At 35.6% G+C, this 18,968-nt stretch overlaps 1 protein-coding gene across 2 annotated transcripts; it reads right to left on the reverse strand.

Annotated features, from left to right (window-relative positions):
• Positions 1-522: 522 nt before the first annotated feature.
• Positions 523-18,654, reverse strand: LOC130644497 (leucine-rich repeat serine/threonine-protein kinase 2-like). Of its 2 annotated transcripts, XM_057450132.1 has the most exons (14): positions 17,852-18,654; positions 16,836-17,216; positions 11,093-11,728; positions 10,519-10,726; positions 6,120-9,133; positions 5,722-5,932; positions 5,155-5,389; positions 4,242-4,781; positions 3,857-4,075; positions 3,509-3,736; positions 3,225-3,423; positions 2,726-2,952; positions 2,397-2,646; positions 523-2,278 (listed from the first exon to the last, which is right to left on the reverse strand). In XM_057450132.1, the coding sequence occupies exons 1-14, from the start codon at positions 18,609-18,611 to the stop codon at positions 1,572-1,574; spliced, it is 7,815 nt and encodes a 2,604-aa protein (XP_057306115.1). In that variant the 5' UTR covers positions 18,612-18,654; the 3' UTR covers positions 523-1,571. The 2 variants fall into 2 exon arrangements, with proteins under 2 accessions (XP_057306115.1, XP_057306116.1); XM_057450133.1 differs by lacking the exons at positions 16,836-17,216; positions 17,852-18,654 and adding an exon at positions 11,804-12,022.
• Positions 18,655-18,968: the final 314 nt, after the last annotated feature.

Below are 18,968 nucleotides of genomic sequence, written 5' to 3' on the forward strand. Positions count from 1 at the left end.
TAGGTCAGAATTTTCGCCGTTAATAATTTCTGAAGATTTTTTGCCTGCGAAATATTATTTCAGATATTCGCAAATATTATTACCCATGAATTTTGTTATTTCTATTTGTTGTATTAAGGCTAATTGTAAAAATACCGCAAAAGTTCTTAGAAGACTTTCATCAGCCGAAATGTAAAATTTGCTAGTTTTTAGCTTGCTGTTCAAGCTTTCTTGGAAGACATGAAAATTAACCAACTTAAATTTTTAAATAAATTTACACAGACTACTGACTATTCACCTGCAAAAATTCCAAATCTAAAAATATTGATTTTATTAAGTTGTGTCGCACCGGTTGTCTTTTTGTTACACACTTTCCTTGTGTATTCTACCACAAAAAGACTGAGAAAGATATAAAAACTAAATACTGTTGGAAAAAGTGGCATGATCATCCCACCCAACATTTCGGCTCAGCTAAATGGTGCTAATAAAACTAAATCTTCTTGCACGACACTTCGTAAAAAGGAATTTTCAAAAGAAACAATATTTAGCTGTTTTTTATATATATAAACATAATTTCTTTAAATAATTATCTATGATCTATTAAAAAAGTTAATATAAAATTCTAGGGAATAACTTAAATTTAATATATTTACAAAATTTCCCCCTCAACTTCTCTTTAAAGCTAAAAGAAATTCTAAAACGAAGGTCGTCAAAATTCTTCCTTCCATTCTATTCGTTTTCACTTGTTAGATTCTTCTCATTTTCATTCAACTTTTGAATAGTAAAATTAGTTAATATAAGTTAAGATATTTTGGTCACACGAATAAAACATGATGGAAATTAGCAAAACATATAACGCACATCGATAGAATAAATTACTGAGGGAACGGTGTTAAATGTTCTACATTCCTAACGAGAAAGGTTTTGAAACCACACCCGACACATTTTCTGACAATTTGTCAAAGTTTACAGAATAAAAACTCTTTCTATCATTACTAGTAAAGTCGTTAAAAATATAATAAACGCTGGATACCATGATCCCTTGATATAACAAACATTTTAGTTTTTGAGCCGTAATCTTTCCCTTCTCCGTAAACTGAATTCCCTTTTCAAGGTTATTTATATCGAGAGTCCTAAGATTAGACAACCGCCAGTAAGATAAAATAGTCAATTACAAAAATGTTTGCGTTGAACGTTGAAATGAGTAATGTAAAAAAATACAATATTACATATAAAAAATAAGTTATTTTCTGGAAGATAAACGAATATTATAAATCATGCCCGAAAAAAAAAACTGATACGCGATTGTTGAAAAAATTGTTTTTATTTTTTTATTATAGCTTAAAGTTTTTTTCTGATGTGCGAATAATGAATTCAGAATTTGAAAATATTTTGCCTTTTTTCTAAATGATAAAATAGATGATAAAGGTTTAGAAAAGATAAAAAGCGAAGTCAAATTGGGGAGAAAAAAATACGTCCAAATTAGTCTTTGAATGTTGGTAGATTCGTCGATATGTTGTGAGAGTTAGTGTCCAAATTTTAGTTTTGACAAAAAAAGTAGTTACAGTATGATCACAATAAATGGCAACTTTTTAAGCTTCCGCCATCTGCAATGCTAATTCGTCTCTCTTTTTACGTTCGCCTTGCATGTGTTTTTGCTGTTTCACTAAATCAGCTTCCCAGACAAGAACAAAGCCAAATTCCTTCATATTGCCATCATCTTGATCCAGATGCTGCAATTGTCGAAATCCCAACCCTCCTGTAATTACGGCAGCCGATTTTCCCATGAGCTTGGGTGCAACTACTATAGCACGAACTGCAGATGTGTGACGTGAAAACATAGCTAAAGGCTTATAAGTTGATTTCAATAAATCAATTAAAATAACATCGCCCCCTCCACAGCCTACCCAAAGCACTCTCTCAACAACCGTCATTGTTACTACGCGACAGTCTCTCTCAGTTTTTTCGTTGCCATAGCGATCAATCAGAATCTGAGAGCAGTCTATTTTACTTTGGGCTTCATCGCAGTTTTCGAAATCCCAAACAGAGATAACACAGCTGTCTTTGCAGGAAATTAATACTCGACTTCTTGATGTTTCGATACGCGATACAACATTCTTCTCCGATACCTGCCAATATCTCGATACGCTGAATGTGTCCAAGCTAAACTCGACGACGTACAGACCGAAACTAACAAGAAGTTGATTGCCAACAACATTGACACATGAGATGGAGATCAAGGACATAGGTAGTTCAGCTTCGAGCATTCCTTTTAAATCGACGCGCTTTGTAGGGACATCTAAACATAAATGATTATTTACAAGCCCTTAGATTTGATTTAAAATTAGCAACAAGTTATAAAATGGACGTTTAAATTATCTGAATCATTAAAACATGCAAAATAGAGGTAACCTTACCGGAATCGAGAATTCCACTCGCCGAATAAAAAATCAAGCTTCCGTTAGCTACACCAACAATAATTAAGTCTCTATTCAGAATAACTCTCAAACACAGAATCGAGTCTTTAGCCGACGATAAGCAACGTTCTTCTTTCTTCGTCATGCCATTAAAAACCATAATGGTACCAGCAGCTGTGCCAACAATGATTAAGTGTCTGTATGAGGTCATGCAAAAGATTCTTGTCTTTACTAACATTCCTTGTACAGTCTAAGAAATAAGTTTATTACAATAGCAAATTTTTTATGCTACGATTACTTTAAGGTTACTTCAGAATTTAATACTTTACCTGTTTTTTGTCCGGATTTATTGAAAACCATGAAAGCTGATTACCTCCAGTATTAAACTGACCACTTGCTACCCAAACTTCTTGTTTCTCTTTACCATCTTCGATATATTTTCTAACAGCCATGCATTCTACTGATTGCTCTTTACAAATTGCAGCTTCGCGTTTTAAACACAACAGATCAACACTGAGCAAAGCATTTCGAATATCATTCGCCGATGGACGCTTGTCTAAAAGTAAAAAGAAAAAGTATGCAAAATTATTTTTATTTTAAAGTTTGTAAAAGGTCGGGGGAACGCAGTTGGACCCAGTCGTTTATAGTAAATATGAGAGAGATATTTTCTACTAATCTAGGAAGTTAAAATATAAAAAAATCTCTCTCACGAGTCAACCCTAATCATGGTGTGGTGCTTCACATATTGGTAAATTAATTACTATTCTTTTGATTTACCCACTCCCAGCCTCTCCAAAAAAAAAACTTGGTAGTGTTGTGAATTCGCACCTGGGTTTGCCAGGATACAGCGTCTGATCAAATGTTCCATGTCAGGCCAGGGGGCACTTCCATGGGATGTGATTTTTGTGATAGCCTTATTACTTAAAACAGCCTCGTCGAGTTCATTTTGAAACGATTTCTCTCCAAACGGCATAGCTCCTCCTGCTACGACTTGATATAAGGTAATTCCGAGCGAGAAAATATCGACCTGAAAAATATACCAAAATGCAGCAGTTAAAACACACACGAAACAATCGTCTACCGTTGATTTGTATCAACAGAATAAGACAAACCTCAGTATGGTATTCCCCGTCTCCTTTAGCAATCTCAGGAGCTTGGTAACCAGATGTACCTTTTTGAGCAGCCAAGCCGAGAAAGGTAGATTCTTGAGAAATGCCATAGTCAGTTATCTTCACATTAATCAACATACCCATAGAAAGAGAGACCACCAACACGTTACTCGGCTTTAAATCTCGATGTACAATATTATTTTGATGAAGATATGCTAAACCTTCGGAAATCTGTAAAAAAAATCCAGGTCTCCTTATTCAGTAAAATTGTTAGTACACGACTCGGAGTTTTTAATACTAGCGCCTAATGGAGAACAAACTAGGAGTCGTATAGCAAGTAAATCGTCACACCTGAACAGCAATACGATGTTGCATACCACGACTTAAGCCACGCCCTGACGTAAGAGTGTTCTCCAAATTACCAAGCGGTGCGTATTCAAGTAGCAACAATCGCGGTCGCAAACATACACCGATCAGAGACATTAAACACGGGTGGTGAAGACGACACAATATGTCAACTTCCTGACGAAGCAAACGATTCGGACAACTACCAGTCGTTTCACCAAAGACCTAAATAATAAAAAGTATATCCAAATAATTTACAAAAAAAGTATATTTTTCCAACAAAAACTAAACTATTGTTTTATCATAACATTAAAAAAACTGATTATTGTTTCGAAATGGGTAGCTTCATTTAGTCGCTACATAAGAGGTGATTCAAACCCTTACTACCAACCTTAACTGCCATGTTCGTGCCGTCCACGCTCGCTTTATAAACAGAAGCAAACGCACCACTGCCTATTAATACGTGCATTCTCGGATCATGAAATTCTATAGGACACTCTTCGTATATCAAATCACGATTTAAATCACTAAACACAGAATCTGGTGCAACCGTGGAGATTAGACGTGGTCCGCAGTTTGGACATTCGATTGTATCTGAAGTGTAAGAGGCTGTGACACAGTCGTTTAAGTAAAAAGTATATGGTTCGTCTTTATCCAAGCAAGAGTAGCAAGGACACAGCCTCTTAATCATTGTGTTATTTCCCTCGATAGAATCACCTGCTAACCCTGGATACCATTCTTCTACTAAAGAATCAATAAGATCCACCAAAACACCAAGTAATTTGAAGCCATACTGAGTAACAGATGTAAAGATTTCAAACATACAACGATCATTGCATGCCGGCACGTCGCACTGTTGTCCAATTAGAAAAAAGTCTTCCCTAGACCAAAGTACGTATATTCCTTCTTTCCAATACTTGATTTCTGGAATCTAATTGTTCGAAAAAGATTTTACTATAGCATGCTGTAAACGACGTAAGAAACGCCCATTCTTTAATAAAGGCTGAGAATAAACCTCAAAAAATAAGCGCCCCTGCTCACACAATTATCCATGTTAGTTGACTAGCGACTAGGTGTATTAGACGAAGCCTATAAGGGGGGTTACCAAAAATTCGGAAAGCATAATTTAATCCTTAGCTTGTCCTATTAATTTTTGCACAGCTTTTTTTTTGCCACATGTGTAATAAAAAGAAAATTTGGATTTAAGACTAAATGAATAAAATAAATTCCGCCAAAATCACTTCCCCTTAAAATACAAAGTTTGTTATAAAAAGAAAATATTTTTTAATTGCAGCATATATTACCTTTTTAAACGCCGTTATAACGGAGTCAACGTACGACAATATTCTTGTGATTAATCGAGCCCAAAACCCGTTCGGAATGTACGGAAACGAATAGATGCGCGTCACGGCGCCTTTGCCAGACGAGAAATGTTTTTGCAACTCCATTACATTCTTTGATGGCTTAAGTTTCAGTTTTGATGTCACCAAATACTTATCGCGTGAAAGTGGGAGCACAACTTCAAACTTACGAAGCAATCTAAAAAATATATAGTGTGCAGAAGATACGTGAACACACAATGAACCTGTATGAAAATGAATTGATGAGTAAACAGAAAGATGGATGGGCTTGAGGGTAGGCGGAGAAATGGCTGGACATAAGGCTGTATGGTTGAATGAATGAATAAATGAATGAATGAATGAATGAATGAGGGAAAGAATGAATGAATGAATGTATAAATGAACGAATGAATGAATGAACGAATGAACGAATGAACGAATAAACGAATAGACGAATAAACGAATAAATGTGAATGAATGAAGGAATGAATGAATATTCATCGTAGTGACTTAAAAAAGCTTTTTCTTTACCTGAAATAGCGATCTAAAAATTCTTTCGGATAGGTTCGCTCTGGAAAAAGATGGACAGCATTTTCTTTCAGCATGATGCCAAACTCGTCAATGTAAGGGTTGATTTCTTTCACTGTCACAACACGTGCCATCATTTTGCACAACCACTGAGGGTCAATGAAATACAGATGCGAAAGATTGCAAGAAATATCGTCAAAATGCAGAAGGGAGCCTAAAATTAATAAATACAATTAAAAAAACATTTCATGTCCTACTATTTTTCATTTGGCACAAACAATTAGAAAAATAAATAAACAACACAGATATTTCGTCATCGCTTTGTAAACATTGACATGCCGTCACGTCAAATCGTTTGCTATAATTAAAAAATGAACACAACGGGTTCAAGCACAGCTAACCTGTTTCTTTCAGAAATTTCAAAGCACGCTGAAACTCGTCATTGTTCAGATGTATTCCACTTTCAGTTGTTAGCTTCCACAAGTGATTTTGTGAGCAAATGGGCAGTAAATCCTTCTTTGACATCTTCGATGCTTCTTCCCGAATCATGCTTTCCAACTGTACGTAAATTTCAGGTACAAGCTGCTTGATTATCTTTTGTCCTTTGTATGTGAAGTTGCTTACAATTTCGTACAGTTCTTCGCGGAGAGATTCCATGGCGCTGTTTTCTTTTGTACAGTTAACAATTGCTGTTTTACAAATCTGAGGAAAACCTGGACTTTTTAGGTACTCTTCAACGTATTTGTGTTCGGAGCTGAGGTAATCTTTCTTGCGCTCTTTCGGAATTTTGTCAGCATGTGTTCCTACCAGTATAACTAAAGAGCCGGGCGCTACAGCCTGTATGTTGAGCAGCCATGGTGTGAGAGTGTTGATTTCTTCAACTCCACGACTGACGTCATAAACAGCAACGTACAAAGCCCTGGGTGAAAGGAAATATTGATGGGTACTGTAGAAATCTTCTTGACCAGCGAAATCCCACGTGTTCATTATAAAAGATGGAAGTTTTTTATTCTTCGGTTTTAAAATCCAGTCATTAACGTCGACACCGACGGTCGAGATCGGGTAATCGGGATGCTTCTTTTGTGCTAGTTGACGAATTAAAGTCGTCTTCCCACGGCCTGCTAAACCGACAATCATAAATTTTAATCGATAATACGGCACAGCATTTTTCAATTTTGACTGCAAGAACGATACAATGTCACGAGCAGAACCTAAAGATGCTGAGTCATGGCGAAGTTTCAAGCCGTCTAATGGAAAGACGTAAAGATTGATCAACCGTCCAATCTCATCCGGTAATGTCGTTATTGGGTTATAGCTAACATCCAGAGAGCTGAGACTTGTAAGATGTCCGATTTCGCTTGGGATTATTTCCAGATTATTATGAGAAAGGTTTAGTATGGATAGCTTCGGCCAATATATAGCGACATTTTTAATCAGATTAAGTTTTCGAATTCTGTTATGGCTTAACAATAAATCGCGTAATGATTTTGACGCCCAGTATTGCGTTTCCGGTAACTGCGTAATCATGTTGTGCGACAAATCGACAAATTGTAACGACGGTATCGATAGAATCAATTGCGGAATGAAAAACGGTCGCTTGTCTTTAAGTTGATTATGAGATAGCTTCACCGTAGATAAGCGAGACAAAGTGTTCGGTGTGTATTTTGGCAAATTAATAAGCTGATTATGCGAAAAGTCAACTTTTTCAAGCGAGGTACATTCGCTGATAAATGTACCTGAAACGCTCACTAAATAGTTTCGACTCATATTCAATTCAACCAAAGCACGAAAACCTTTGGCAGAATTAGGGATTTCTTTAATCTCGTTTTGTGATAAAAATAATTTTCCAAGACGTGGGAAGAATCGACCTATCCATGAAGGAAATTCGCGAAGTTTATTTCTACTTATATCAAGTTTAGTTAAAGATATCGCAACTTGTAAAAGTGAAGGTTTAACATTCGATACCAGATTATTCGAGATGTCTACAGTCTCGATTCTCTGATGCTTAAAAATTTCATATGGAAATCGTGCGATTTGATTGGTGGATACATTCAATACTTTTAATCGAGGCAAGGATTGAGACAACGATGCCGGCATTTCTGTCAACATGTTATCACTCAAGTCTAAACATTCAAGCTTATGGAAGAACTCGCTGATAAGAGTACTGGGACAAGTCGCCAGATTGTCTAGATCCCTGATGTTGTTATGGGAGACGTCTAACTGTTTAATGTCATCGCTTATTTCTTCGCGAAATGGTGTCAACCAGGTTTTCGCCCTTTGGCGTGGAGAGTTTTGCTTTTTCATTTTACAAGGAGGTGCTGCATCAGGCGTTTGAAATGGTTCGCATCTTCCTTGTTTTTTCATGAGGTTTAAATCGGAGAGTGATTTCCGAATAGCTTCGCGTGTTTTTTCTACCATGACAGGTGTCACGCATCTGTCTACTAAATGTCCTACACAAAAGTCCTTATCTGTCATTTCAGATGCCAGCATTCCATCTCGGTGCCCCGGGTAAAATTCAAGTTCTTCCTTCGGTGACGTCACAATGGTGTGTTTCTCGCCCGAGTTTCTTCGTACTAATCTAGGATCCAGCGTATTGTATGGAAGAATAGTGCCACTTCGAGTGTTGATTTGGCGACCCCCTGAGCATAATAAATCATTCGTACTCAGATCTGACGAGGAACGATTTCTCAATGGTGTACTGTTCATAGACTCATGAGAACGGCGTGGAGTTTGGAATGGGTCCGTCTCTTCCTTATTAAAAGACGTTGCTCTAAGTCTATTTCGCATCTTGACGCTTTTGATGGGCGTCACATTCGCAGATGTCGGCGGATTAATTCGACATACCTTCGACGTTAAGGTTGGAAATAACAATTCTGGCGGAACTTCTTTAATCTTCATAGCACTCCATGTTATGGCACCATTTTCTTTTTCATAACCAAGATGACGTAATAAAATGCCTGCCATGTCCCAATCCTGTTCTTCCAAACACATAGTTAAAGCCGTGGCTGCTTCAGAAGCATCGTAAGATAGCAAAAGCTCAACTAGTTTCGTATTTCCACTTAACGCGATTGTACAGAGTGCGCTCGGGTTACCTGCGTCCACGTCCGCACCAAGTTGAAGCATATATTCAGCACATTTTATATGACCTAAAAAACACGCCCTATGTAGGACCTCATCTCTGGATGATTGTACAATATTTTTCTTTTTATCAGAAGTAATCTCTATTAAACACTGTTGTGCTAATAATGTTATCTCGTCGTTTTTCTTAAAGTCTTCAATGATTGGAAACAACAGGTCGTGTATTTTCATCTCGATCGCTCTTTTCTTGATACTTCGCGAAATTTCTTCTTCGTGTTCCACAAGAAGGTATAACGCTATGCAGCCTTCGGTTTGAACAGAAATAATGTCCTTGAATCTAGACAGAAAGAATAAAAAACCTAGCGAGAGGTGCAGTGGTAAATGTTTCTGAGTTCTACAGTGAAAAACGACATAGGTAATTTTGGGGGTACTATGTATTGCTATGCACTGAGACAGTTATCATTTTAAGTTACTACATGATAGCAACATCGTTTTCTGTCATATAAAAATATAAAATAATCGATTTAAAAGTTCTTCATATTGTCCATGGTGTATGAAATGACCATGCGTATGGTCTACGCCCTACGTAGCGGACTGGAAACGAAACTTATGTTCGTCTTAAATGCAATATATATTTATCCACTTTGTTGCAATGGGTAAATATAATGGAGGGGCAAACCCGTGGATTTTTCCACGGGCTACGACTTCTCTATAATAATAGCCGTCGTCTGTCTGTCTCTGCGCGGACCCCCACTGAGTTAGAAAATGATGTTACGGAAACACGAATATCAAATGCGATATATTTTTATCCCCTTTGTTGAGACGGGTAAATATAAGGATGGGCGAACCCGTGGATTTTTCCACGGGCAACGACTAGTATGTTAATAAACTACAATCAACTTGTACATAGCAGAAGCATGTACATGGTGTCCGCTATGTACAGGAATGCACAGGGATGATGCTAAGTACTTTTAAAGGAGGAAGGGGATATGTAAGTCCGCAATCAGAATTAAATTGCAAACCATGGACTTGCAAAATATTTTTACCTAATTTCTAAGTTTCCATACTATGTTAAAAACGTGATATTTTGGCAGGTATATTTCAGCAGAGGGGAATAAGAATCGACAAAAGCAACAAAGTTGCAAACATACGCAAAAAATGAAAGTAAATCAACTTTTTTGCAAGTGCTGACTTCTCAATTTTTTTAATTCAAAATATCTCGCGTGTGCGCTTAAACTCTCCTTACAGTTAGGATCAGAATTCAGTCGCTCACCGAGTTTCAAAACTTACAAAATTACTTTATCTATGGCTTTCATATCCGACATTTTTAACGATTCCTATGGATATCAAGTTTTTTATAGCTGCAAATTCCAATTTTTTAAAAAACGAAGGCTCAGCACAAACAAATTATTCCCACACAAAAAGTGTAATTTACGTAGAATTTCCATTGACTTAAACACGATAAAGCGTTGCTACCTTCGAAAACAATACAACTTGATTAAAATGTCACGGGGAAATATTTCTGACCTCACACCACCTATTTACGATTAAAAAAATGAATTTTTATCTAAGTAATTTTTTTTAAAATAAAAACATATATTATAATGTCATAGAAACGTGATTTGGAATTGAATAGCACTTTTAGTAGGGTGATTAAAATAAAATAGTTCTGAATAGTTTCATCAAATGATAGACGACAAAGAAAGTGATAGTAAAAGTTACCGTATCATAGCATCTCGGATGATTTGAAGTACTTCCAACGAAACAGCATCGTCTGATATAAAACTCTGATCAGCCGCCATGAGCTGCATAATAATACATCCTAAACGCTGAACTGTCTCATTTGCTTTGTTTGCAGTCATGACATGACGTATGTCTCGTACACATTCGAGCTTCAATAATGGCTGCTCTTCTGAAGTTGAGAATATAGCTGAAATATAACATAAAGTCATCGAAATTTTTCTTCTCCTTACAGCAAAAGCTTAAATGAATTTTCTAGAGAAAAAATATTGTACTTTTCTAATAAACGCCTTAGGGAAAAAAATCTAGACCCTTTTAAAATATGTAAAAAAAATAGGTTTCTTTTTCTGATTGCGTTTAAATAAGAGAAACGACGCACCCTTTGATAAACAACCCTTAGAATTAACCCCAACTCAAACCAACGCCCTGATAAAGAAATCTTGATTATTTTACAAGTTTACATTATTCTACGCACCGGATCGCATCTCTAACATATTGTCTAGCAGTGAGCAAGATTCGACATAAAACAAAAAGAAAAAGAAATAAATACACATACCAATCGCTTCTAAAGCCATCTCGACCAACTCTTCGCAAAATACATTTTCAACAGCAATACGAAGAATAATATCAGGAATCCTCAAATAAACACTTTGTCTTTTCACTATCTCAAGATCGGTGGCTAAGCAAGCAAGCAGCCCTGTAGATTCCTTCAGCACAGTGAGATTAGTGAAGAACTTGAGATTTTCGGCAAGGATAGTCAATATATCGTACTTATACATCAGCTCTTCCTGGTACGGATTTCGAAACGCTAAAGCTCGCAGGGCGTGACATCCCCAGCCGTGAATTTCAACGTCATTAACCAAGGCTCGCATTTCTTTTATAATAGAAACGTACGCTCCTTTCGCCACCAAATATTGCTGTAAAACCTTTGAATGGACAGCCATTTGGAAAATGGCCGAACACGATGCTTGAAAAACGAAGACATCTTTTGAGTGTATATTTAAGGCAGCTAAAACGCTACTGTGCAATGGCAATAAACTGGCGCTCTCTTCTCCTATGAAGTTACACACGCTTGGATTCGACGCAATACGACTCGATAGCGCTTGACACGCTGCTTGTTGCACTTGCGCGTTGTCTTGATGTGAGATCATGGCGGCGAAAATTTCTACAAGCCATTGCGAATCAGTTGTACCTAAAGAAAAATACAAGAAAACTTCAGCTATGTGACTTGGTGAACACGACCATACTCAAGTTTCACATTTCTTACCCCAGAACTTTTTTAGAACATTTAATGCCGAATTTAATTTCAAGTTATTTTGACTGTAGACAGAACAGCGATCTACATCCATCGCTTGATTTTAATAACTGATTACTCAAGAGTTTGAAATCACGTTGATAAAAAATAGCGTCATTGCGCAAGTCCCGACACAACAATAGACCAATTAAAAGCTTTTTCTTTCCCACTGTTAGGCGTTCTTTGTAACCAGGGTTACATCAAAAAAGACTTTCTATAATTCAAGAGATAAAAAGCCTTAAATAAATAATCTCTAATAACAAGAACGTCATATGGAATATTTGACTGACAGTTTTAACGACATCCATGGGAACAAATAAATAAAGAAAAAGAGAGAAGTTGCATTACAGGAGATTTTTTTGAGACAGAATTACATCGGAATTAAGTCATGGTACGAGGAAGCAATACAGTGCAAAGTATTCTGATCTCCTTCCTGTGAACACAATGTTTGCTTAATATAATTATTTAGATGTTGCGAATTTATGTATGCTTAAACTTGGTTATTAATATCTTGTCAAAATGATTTTTTCCCGCCAAAACTTTTTATGATTGCTTTAAAAGAAAACGTTCATAAGAGGCGTTTCGCGATTTTTTGATCCTGTAAAAATTTTTGCTCCATAAGTAATATGTACGTGAAATTGTTTCTTACATATTAATATGAAAAATTTAAAACTACCGAAATAACAAAGATGTTGAATTAAAACGGAAGAGACGCCCCCGCCAAAAAAGATTGACTACAGTTTTGTCAGTGATTTAATTTACGCCTATAGGCAGCGGCAGATTGGAACGATTTCAAGGTTATGCGTTCGAAAATATCGATAATATCCCAAGGTGGGAGGTGTACATGCCCCTCTGTAAAATATGTAGCTAAAGAAATGTTGAAAAACTACCGAAAAAATTTGGTTTCTTTCACAACCGTGTACAGAAATCACGAATTTAATTCATGTCAACGCTTTATATATAAAAAAACTGAACTTCGATGAGACATCAATAAGGTGATAAATGAAGGTTTTTAAATAGCTAGCAGAAGTTTTATATCTGACAGAGACATTGGTTTTAAAGCTTATATGTAACAAGATAAGCAGAGGGTAATAATAGTTTTCCGTTGGAGGGTCAAGATCGCAAAGTCATATACTTTTTATCGTATTGGGGGTTTGCTAAAATGCACTCATTTAGAGTTACAGTCTGAAGTGAAGTTTTTTCATGTTTGATTATTTCTTAACCTCGATTGAGTACTCTTCTAGAGAAAATTTCACACATTCAACGAAAAAAGCTTTCGCAATGATTGTTAACCTAGATAAAAAGTATTCTTCTGATAAAAGAAGCTAATCACATATAAACATAAAGTCTGATATCAGATGCTGAATAAAAAAACAACAAAAATAGATTTTGTTGAGGTATATTACGGAAAAGTTCCTTCCCTAACACCAGAAAACCACATGGAATAATTTCGTACAGCTATACTTTGTACAAAAAAAAATATTCCCCTGTCAAAATATCTATATGTTTTTTTTATTCAAATCATTTTTTAAAGTGCCTTCACCTCAGCATTACCTCCAATCAACAAAAGACAAGGTTCGACTATATTGTTGTCTGACGCACAATAGACGGAACTATGTAACGATGGTTGCTTTGTGTTTACTTGTGGTTTTCTACTCCGTGTTGCTATGTATTTCAAAGGTATTTTCTTGTAAATTGTAATTTCACGTGGTCTGTTAAGCACACTTGTGTATTGAAAATCTTCCCATGACGTCACTGAAGGAAAGACATTTACACGGCAAAAAACCTCGCACTCGTGCCAGGCCTTTTTCAACAACCTGGGTGTCCGCTTTTTCATTTAGATACAAAGCGCTTTGTTAGGTTTTAATTTGACGGTTTAATACGACTGGGCGGCGCTCGCTTAGGGACAAAGTTGACTTACAGGCGTTGTGAAAAGTTTAGATAATGAATTTCATTTGACAGTCCTAGCCGTTTCTCTATTTGCTTAAAGTTACCTTGGATATTCAAAAGTTGCTCAGAATTTTGACGTGGTTGTCAGGAAAACATTGCATTTTTATTTAAATTCTCATTTATATTTTCCATTTACTTTTTCTTGAATCTATTTTTACTTGATTATATGGCAAACGGATTTAGCGGTTACATGTGAAAATAATCGGTCGAAAAACAGAAACATTAAAAAAGATGACGAAATTAGTATCAGCCTGAAATTTTGTCGGCATATATTAACCGTCAGTCCTAATAAATCGTCGGCCGTAATTTTCGTTATGCACTCAAAATATGATCACCGTGGATGGGATAGATAAATGAGATATTGCAAATTTACAATTGTTGTCACTGCGAAAAAAAACTTCTTCAACAGTTTGAAAACATAAAACTAGGGAGTTTTCTGATTTTAAAGTTTGGTAATTCTTCTTTCATTATGGGTACCTGTGCTGAAGTTTTAAGAAACGAAATCCGTAAGCCTTGTTCACACTACGTTACCTAGCAAACACATGACCCATAGAAATTAATTAACAACCTTTTTTGGCGGTATAGGGTAACTTGTACAGAGTTTTAGAAACATTGTTTTAAAGGGGCAATCCAGTACTTTTTTTATTTTTTTTAAAAAAATTGTTATTTTGATAAAACAATAGTATATTAACATTTTACAGTCGTTAAAAATCTTCATTTACACGTTTACTTTCAAATAATTTTCAAGGTCACGTCAAGCCGAGAGGTCCCAATAAATGAGCTTACGTCAAATCGTGCAGAAAGTCAGTAAGCGCAGCAGCTCGCCTTCTAAAAGTTTTGTTTACTGCATTGCATTGTTCGTTGATAAGACGTCTTGTATTAATGAGAAAGATTATAACTTTAAAAGTTTAGAATCGGATAATTCTCTTTATGAAAAAAACTTTACAAAAATACAGCTAACTTTGTGAAGAAATTAATAAATAAATAAATTTTTTTATGAAGCAAGCGTGATAAACAACGAAGAAATTTGAGAAGGTAAACTGGAAACTAGACTAAAAACAGCTCTGGTATTGACAGTGGGTTTAGCTGGTATTTCATTTCTTGTTTTTCTGGAACGACAATGACTTAGCTGGTGATCTGATTACACAAACAAACATTCCAATAAATAAAATGTTAAAAATATTAACCTTGTAATGTGACTGAAATTAAAATGATATTATCTGTGACCTAGACATTTTACCTGTGCAAATATTAGTATTAAGTTCGGACAGTTTATGAAGTTTATGAAGGGTGTACCTTCTAAAACAACGATTTTTTTTACAGCCTGGCCTACAGGAATTAAATCTCTTTTTTAATGATCTTTTTTAATTTAAAAATATCTAGATTCCATATCTTTAAACTGATATAATTTCAAGAAATTGATTGAAAATTTCTTAAAAAATATTATTATAAAACAAAACAACAAAACTCCAACAACCTCACAAAATTTCAATTTGAACGTCCATTAAAACTGAGAAGACAACTACAAAATATGGTTACGTCCCGAAAGGAATTATTGTTTGCTGAGTGGTGAGACAAAGCGCTTTGTTAGGTTTTAATTTGACGGTTTAAAACGCCTGGGTGGCGCTCGCTTAGGGACAAAGTTGAATTACAGGTGTTGTGAAAAGTTTAGATAATGAATTTCAGTTGACAGTTCTAGCCGTTTCTCTATTTGTGTAAAGTTACCTTGGATATTCAAGGGAAAGTTGCTCTGAGTTTTGACGTGGTTGTCAGGAAAACATTGCATTTATTTTTGGTAAATTTTTATAGTCGCATGTAAAACAAAATTAGAAAACTCACTCACCCCAAAAAGTAACCATGTGTTTCACACGATCCTTCATCTCATTTTTTTTCCTCATAATACTTTTCTGCGACGAAAACATTTCAATATACGTTGCTAAGTGCGAGACAACATAGCTGTACTTAGCAAATAACCACAATAGTAAAGTATACTGACCATATGAAGAACAGCGTTACGTCAGAAACCGTCTCCCAATTAACTGGTTTTACCTCTTACTAAAAAACTTTCAGTAACCTTTCAAACCTTCCTGGTTTCATATGTTGAGCTTAATACAGCTAAAACAAACTGAGAATTAACCGTGTATTAGGCTTTATTTTGATTTCTTTATTTTAGAAGGTCAAGAATTGAGCACTAGGTTGTTTTTACGGTCGGCTTTGCAACACACAGATTTGCAATATAAATTATTCGCAGTGCGTGCAACCCTATCGGTAATCATTTTGACGTTTATTTTAGTGAAAGAGGCCAGGAATCGCTACACAGCAACATAAGATTAAAGGAAATATTATTTGACAGGAAATCAACGGGTAGGGTTTAAACTTCATTGTGAATAAAAATGTATATATAAATAAATCAATAAATAAATAAATAAACTAAATAAATAGTGCAAAGGAAAAATGCTGCACAGTTTACTGCTCTTCAGTCACACATCCACTTACTAAAGCAAACATGCGCGTTATATGGCGGATGAAAATTTGACAACTCATGGGAAGAAAACGACAGCTGGACTCGCACGCATGTAATATAAACTCTTCGCCTAACAATTTTTTGTATCTCAATGAACGTGACTGACCTAGCTGTTTTTTTTCTTTTTTACTTTTCATGTGCAAATCTCGTTCCCAGTGCCTCTTTTTCCTCCTTGAAAATACACAAAAAGGCATTGGTAACGAGGCTTCTAATTCCATACCTCTTAACTTGAGAGTTTATTTTGAACAAATGACATCACTTAAATGTAGGAGATATACAATAATCGTGGAAATCTGTAAGTTCTATGAATTCGTTGTTTTTAGTGAACAAACACACAAAATTTGACGCAGCTTTTAATTCTAGGTCTTTAGGAGGTGCGAGTTTGACAGCTCCACTTGAAACATAAGTGAACGACCTCCGACTGTGGACTCCACATGCTATTATAAATAACTTTGAACAGCCGTTTCAAAGAAGGACCAGATGAAGAAAAAACTCATCCGTTCAAAAGAAAAAAAACTGTAATATTCTAACCTTCGTTTTCAGCCTCCTTTAGCTGTGCCAAAATATGGATAGCTGACGTTTGTATTGTACTATCCTGGCGAAGATGACTCATCATTTTGAGCATAATTTCAATCGCATCGTGATCAAGAAGACCTTCACAATAACTTGTGAGCTTTGCCATCTGGGAGATCGCATTTAAAATGTGCTCAATAAAGATGACGTCATCAGAGTAAAAACCAAGCCTGTCCAAAAGAAATGTTATAATTGTAGATGAGCAGTTCATCAATGAGGCTAGAGCAATTTCTGCTGACTCATCAAAACTAACATCCCACGTATTGACACTTTGATAGAGCTCGTCGCCTTTTGTAGTTAGGTTGACCATGCACATGCATGAACTCTGTATGATGGTTTCTATGGTAAAAACACAGTAAGTGAAACCTTGAAATAATGCTAGAGATTACATGACAAGTATTGATTTGGCGACGCTATAGCCAAAATTTCACTAAGTATGTTCACTTAGCGATAATCCGCTGAGTGATTTAAATATACTAGAAATTTTACCGGAACAAGCATTAGTCAAATTAATTTTAGCTAATTTTATAATTTGTTATGTTTTATGAACACAAAAAATCCTATTATAGTCAATTGTCTAAATATTTTACGCCATATTTTGTTCTAAAAAAACGTTATAGCTAACCATACGTGTCGATAGCGAGTGTAAAAATTGTGATTTCGTTAGCACAATATTTTTCGCGTACTGATCATTATGAGTTTTTAACTTAAATTTTCGCAAATGACTAAGGGAATAAACCCAATTGAAAGTCAATTATGTTGGCGAATACTAATTCTTTGTGTGTTTCTGGTTAGTGCAACATAATAAGTTTAAAAAAATACGATTCGCTTTTTTTTAGGTTCTTTTCTTTTTTCTTCACATGACAATTTTTCTAAAAATGCAGCGAAAAGAAATTTAAGTTTAACACATTTCAAAATTTTACTTCTAGACGCGCTTTTTGGTATAGAACAAGTAAATAATTAGTACAACTCACCGTTGTGAGGATTCTCAGTCATTGCCTTCACCAGTAAATCATACCGCCTATCAAAAATAAACCTCTCCATTTCATCCGTCTTGTCACCTAAAAGAATTCTCAACAATTCCAAACTCAATTCACAAAGATCTTCTTCACCGATGAAGCGAGTCAAACATTGCAACACGAGTTGATAGAATAGAATAGAAATCTCATATTTTTCGTCTACATTTCCTGCCTGGCATAGCCTCAATTGCTTCAGCATATTTAATGTTAATGTCAATGTGTTGACACAATTGTTGTAGCGGTAAGAATCTTCATCAGCTTTGAAGCAAAACTTGATAATATTCGCGATGTCTGTGTAAAACTTGCTTTTATTCTGCAAGCCTTTTGTAAATAGGTTTTTCTCCGTCGTATTTTGAAGTACGTTGGTTAAAACGCAAACGCATAACTGTTGAATACGAGAATCGAAGAAGTAGGACTGATCCAAGTAACGGACGATTTTCTTTAAGAAATCTTTGTGCGATAGAAGATCAAAAAATTGAGGTGGAAGTGGACTTTGCTCGTATTCATCAACACCAAGCAACATTTTAAACAGTTCGATCACTTCATTATGAGCAAGATTTTTCTTCTTAAGGTAATGCAACGCCGTGTTCATACTAGTAATCTGATGTTCAGAGCTTCTTATCAACTCCTGAAAATTCATTCGGCTGCTTTGATAATGATTTAAGAAATTTTCCAGCCCCTCTAAGTGAAGGACGCCATCGTCCTGTAATTCCATTTCTTTCTTGGACTAAAAAATAACAGTGTGTAATGAAATAGTCCATCCTAATATTTGAAATTACAGTTTTATGATTATGAAAAAAATTGTACCCAGGGTTGATTTTATAGAATTTGCCCATAACCTCCCGAGCTTCCTCGACATAGTTTACAAGCACGGGGAGGGAGAACATAAAGCACAGCTCAGCAAAGAGAGATTTACTTAGCTACTATAACTATCTTCCTAGGTTGCTGTAATGAAAACAAAAAGTCGTGGGGACGAAGTGAGCATTGAGCAATAGCTTTATGGTCTTCAGGAACAATTACATTGTTTGAAAAAACCCTGAAACATTTGAAAATGGTTTACAACAACGATTAA

The sequence above is a fragment of the Hydractinia symbiolongicarpus genome, chromosome 5 (genome assembly GCF_029227915.1).
Source record: "Hydractinia symbiolongicarpus strain clone_291-10 chromosome 5, HSymV2.1, whole genome shotgun sequence".
Taxonomy (NCBI): Eukaryota; Metazoa; Cnidaria; class Hydrozoa; order Anthoathecata; family Hydractiniidae; genus Hydractinia; species Hydractinia symbiolongicarpus.

Coding starts and splice junctions, on each gene's coding strand:
- LOC130644497 (XM_057450132.1), bottom strand. CDS start 18,611: ATGGAATTACAGGACGATGGCGTCCTTCACTTAGAGGGGCTGGAAAAT. Junction 5,390..5,721: donor TTTTTAGATCGCTATTTCAG/GTAAAGAAAAAG, acceptor TATATTTTTTAG/ATTGCTTCGTAAGTTTGAAG. Junction 2,953..3,224: donor CTGTATCCTGGCAAACCCAG/GTGCGAATTCAC, acceptor TTTTACTTTTAG/ACAAGCGTCCATCGGCGAAT.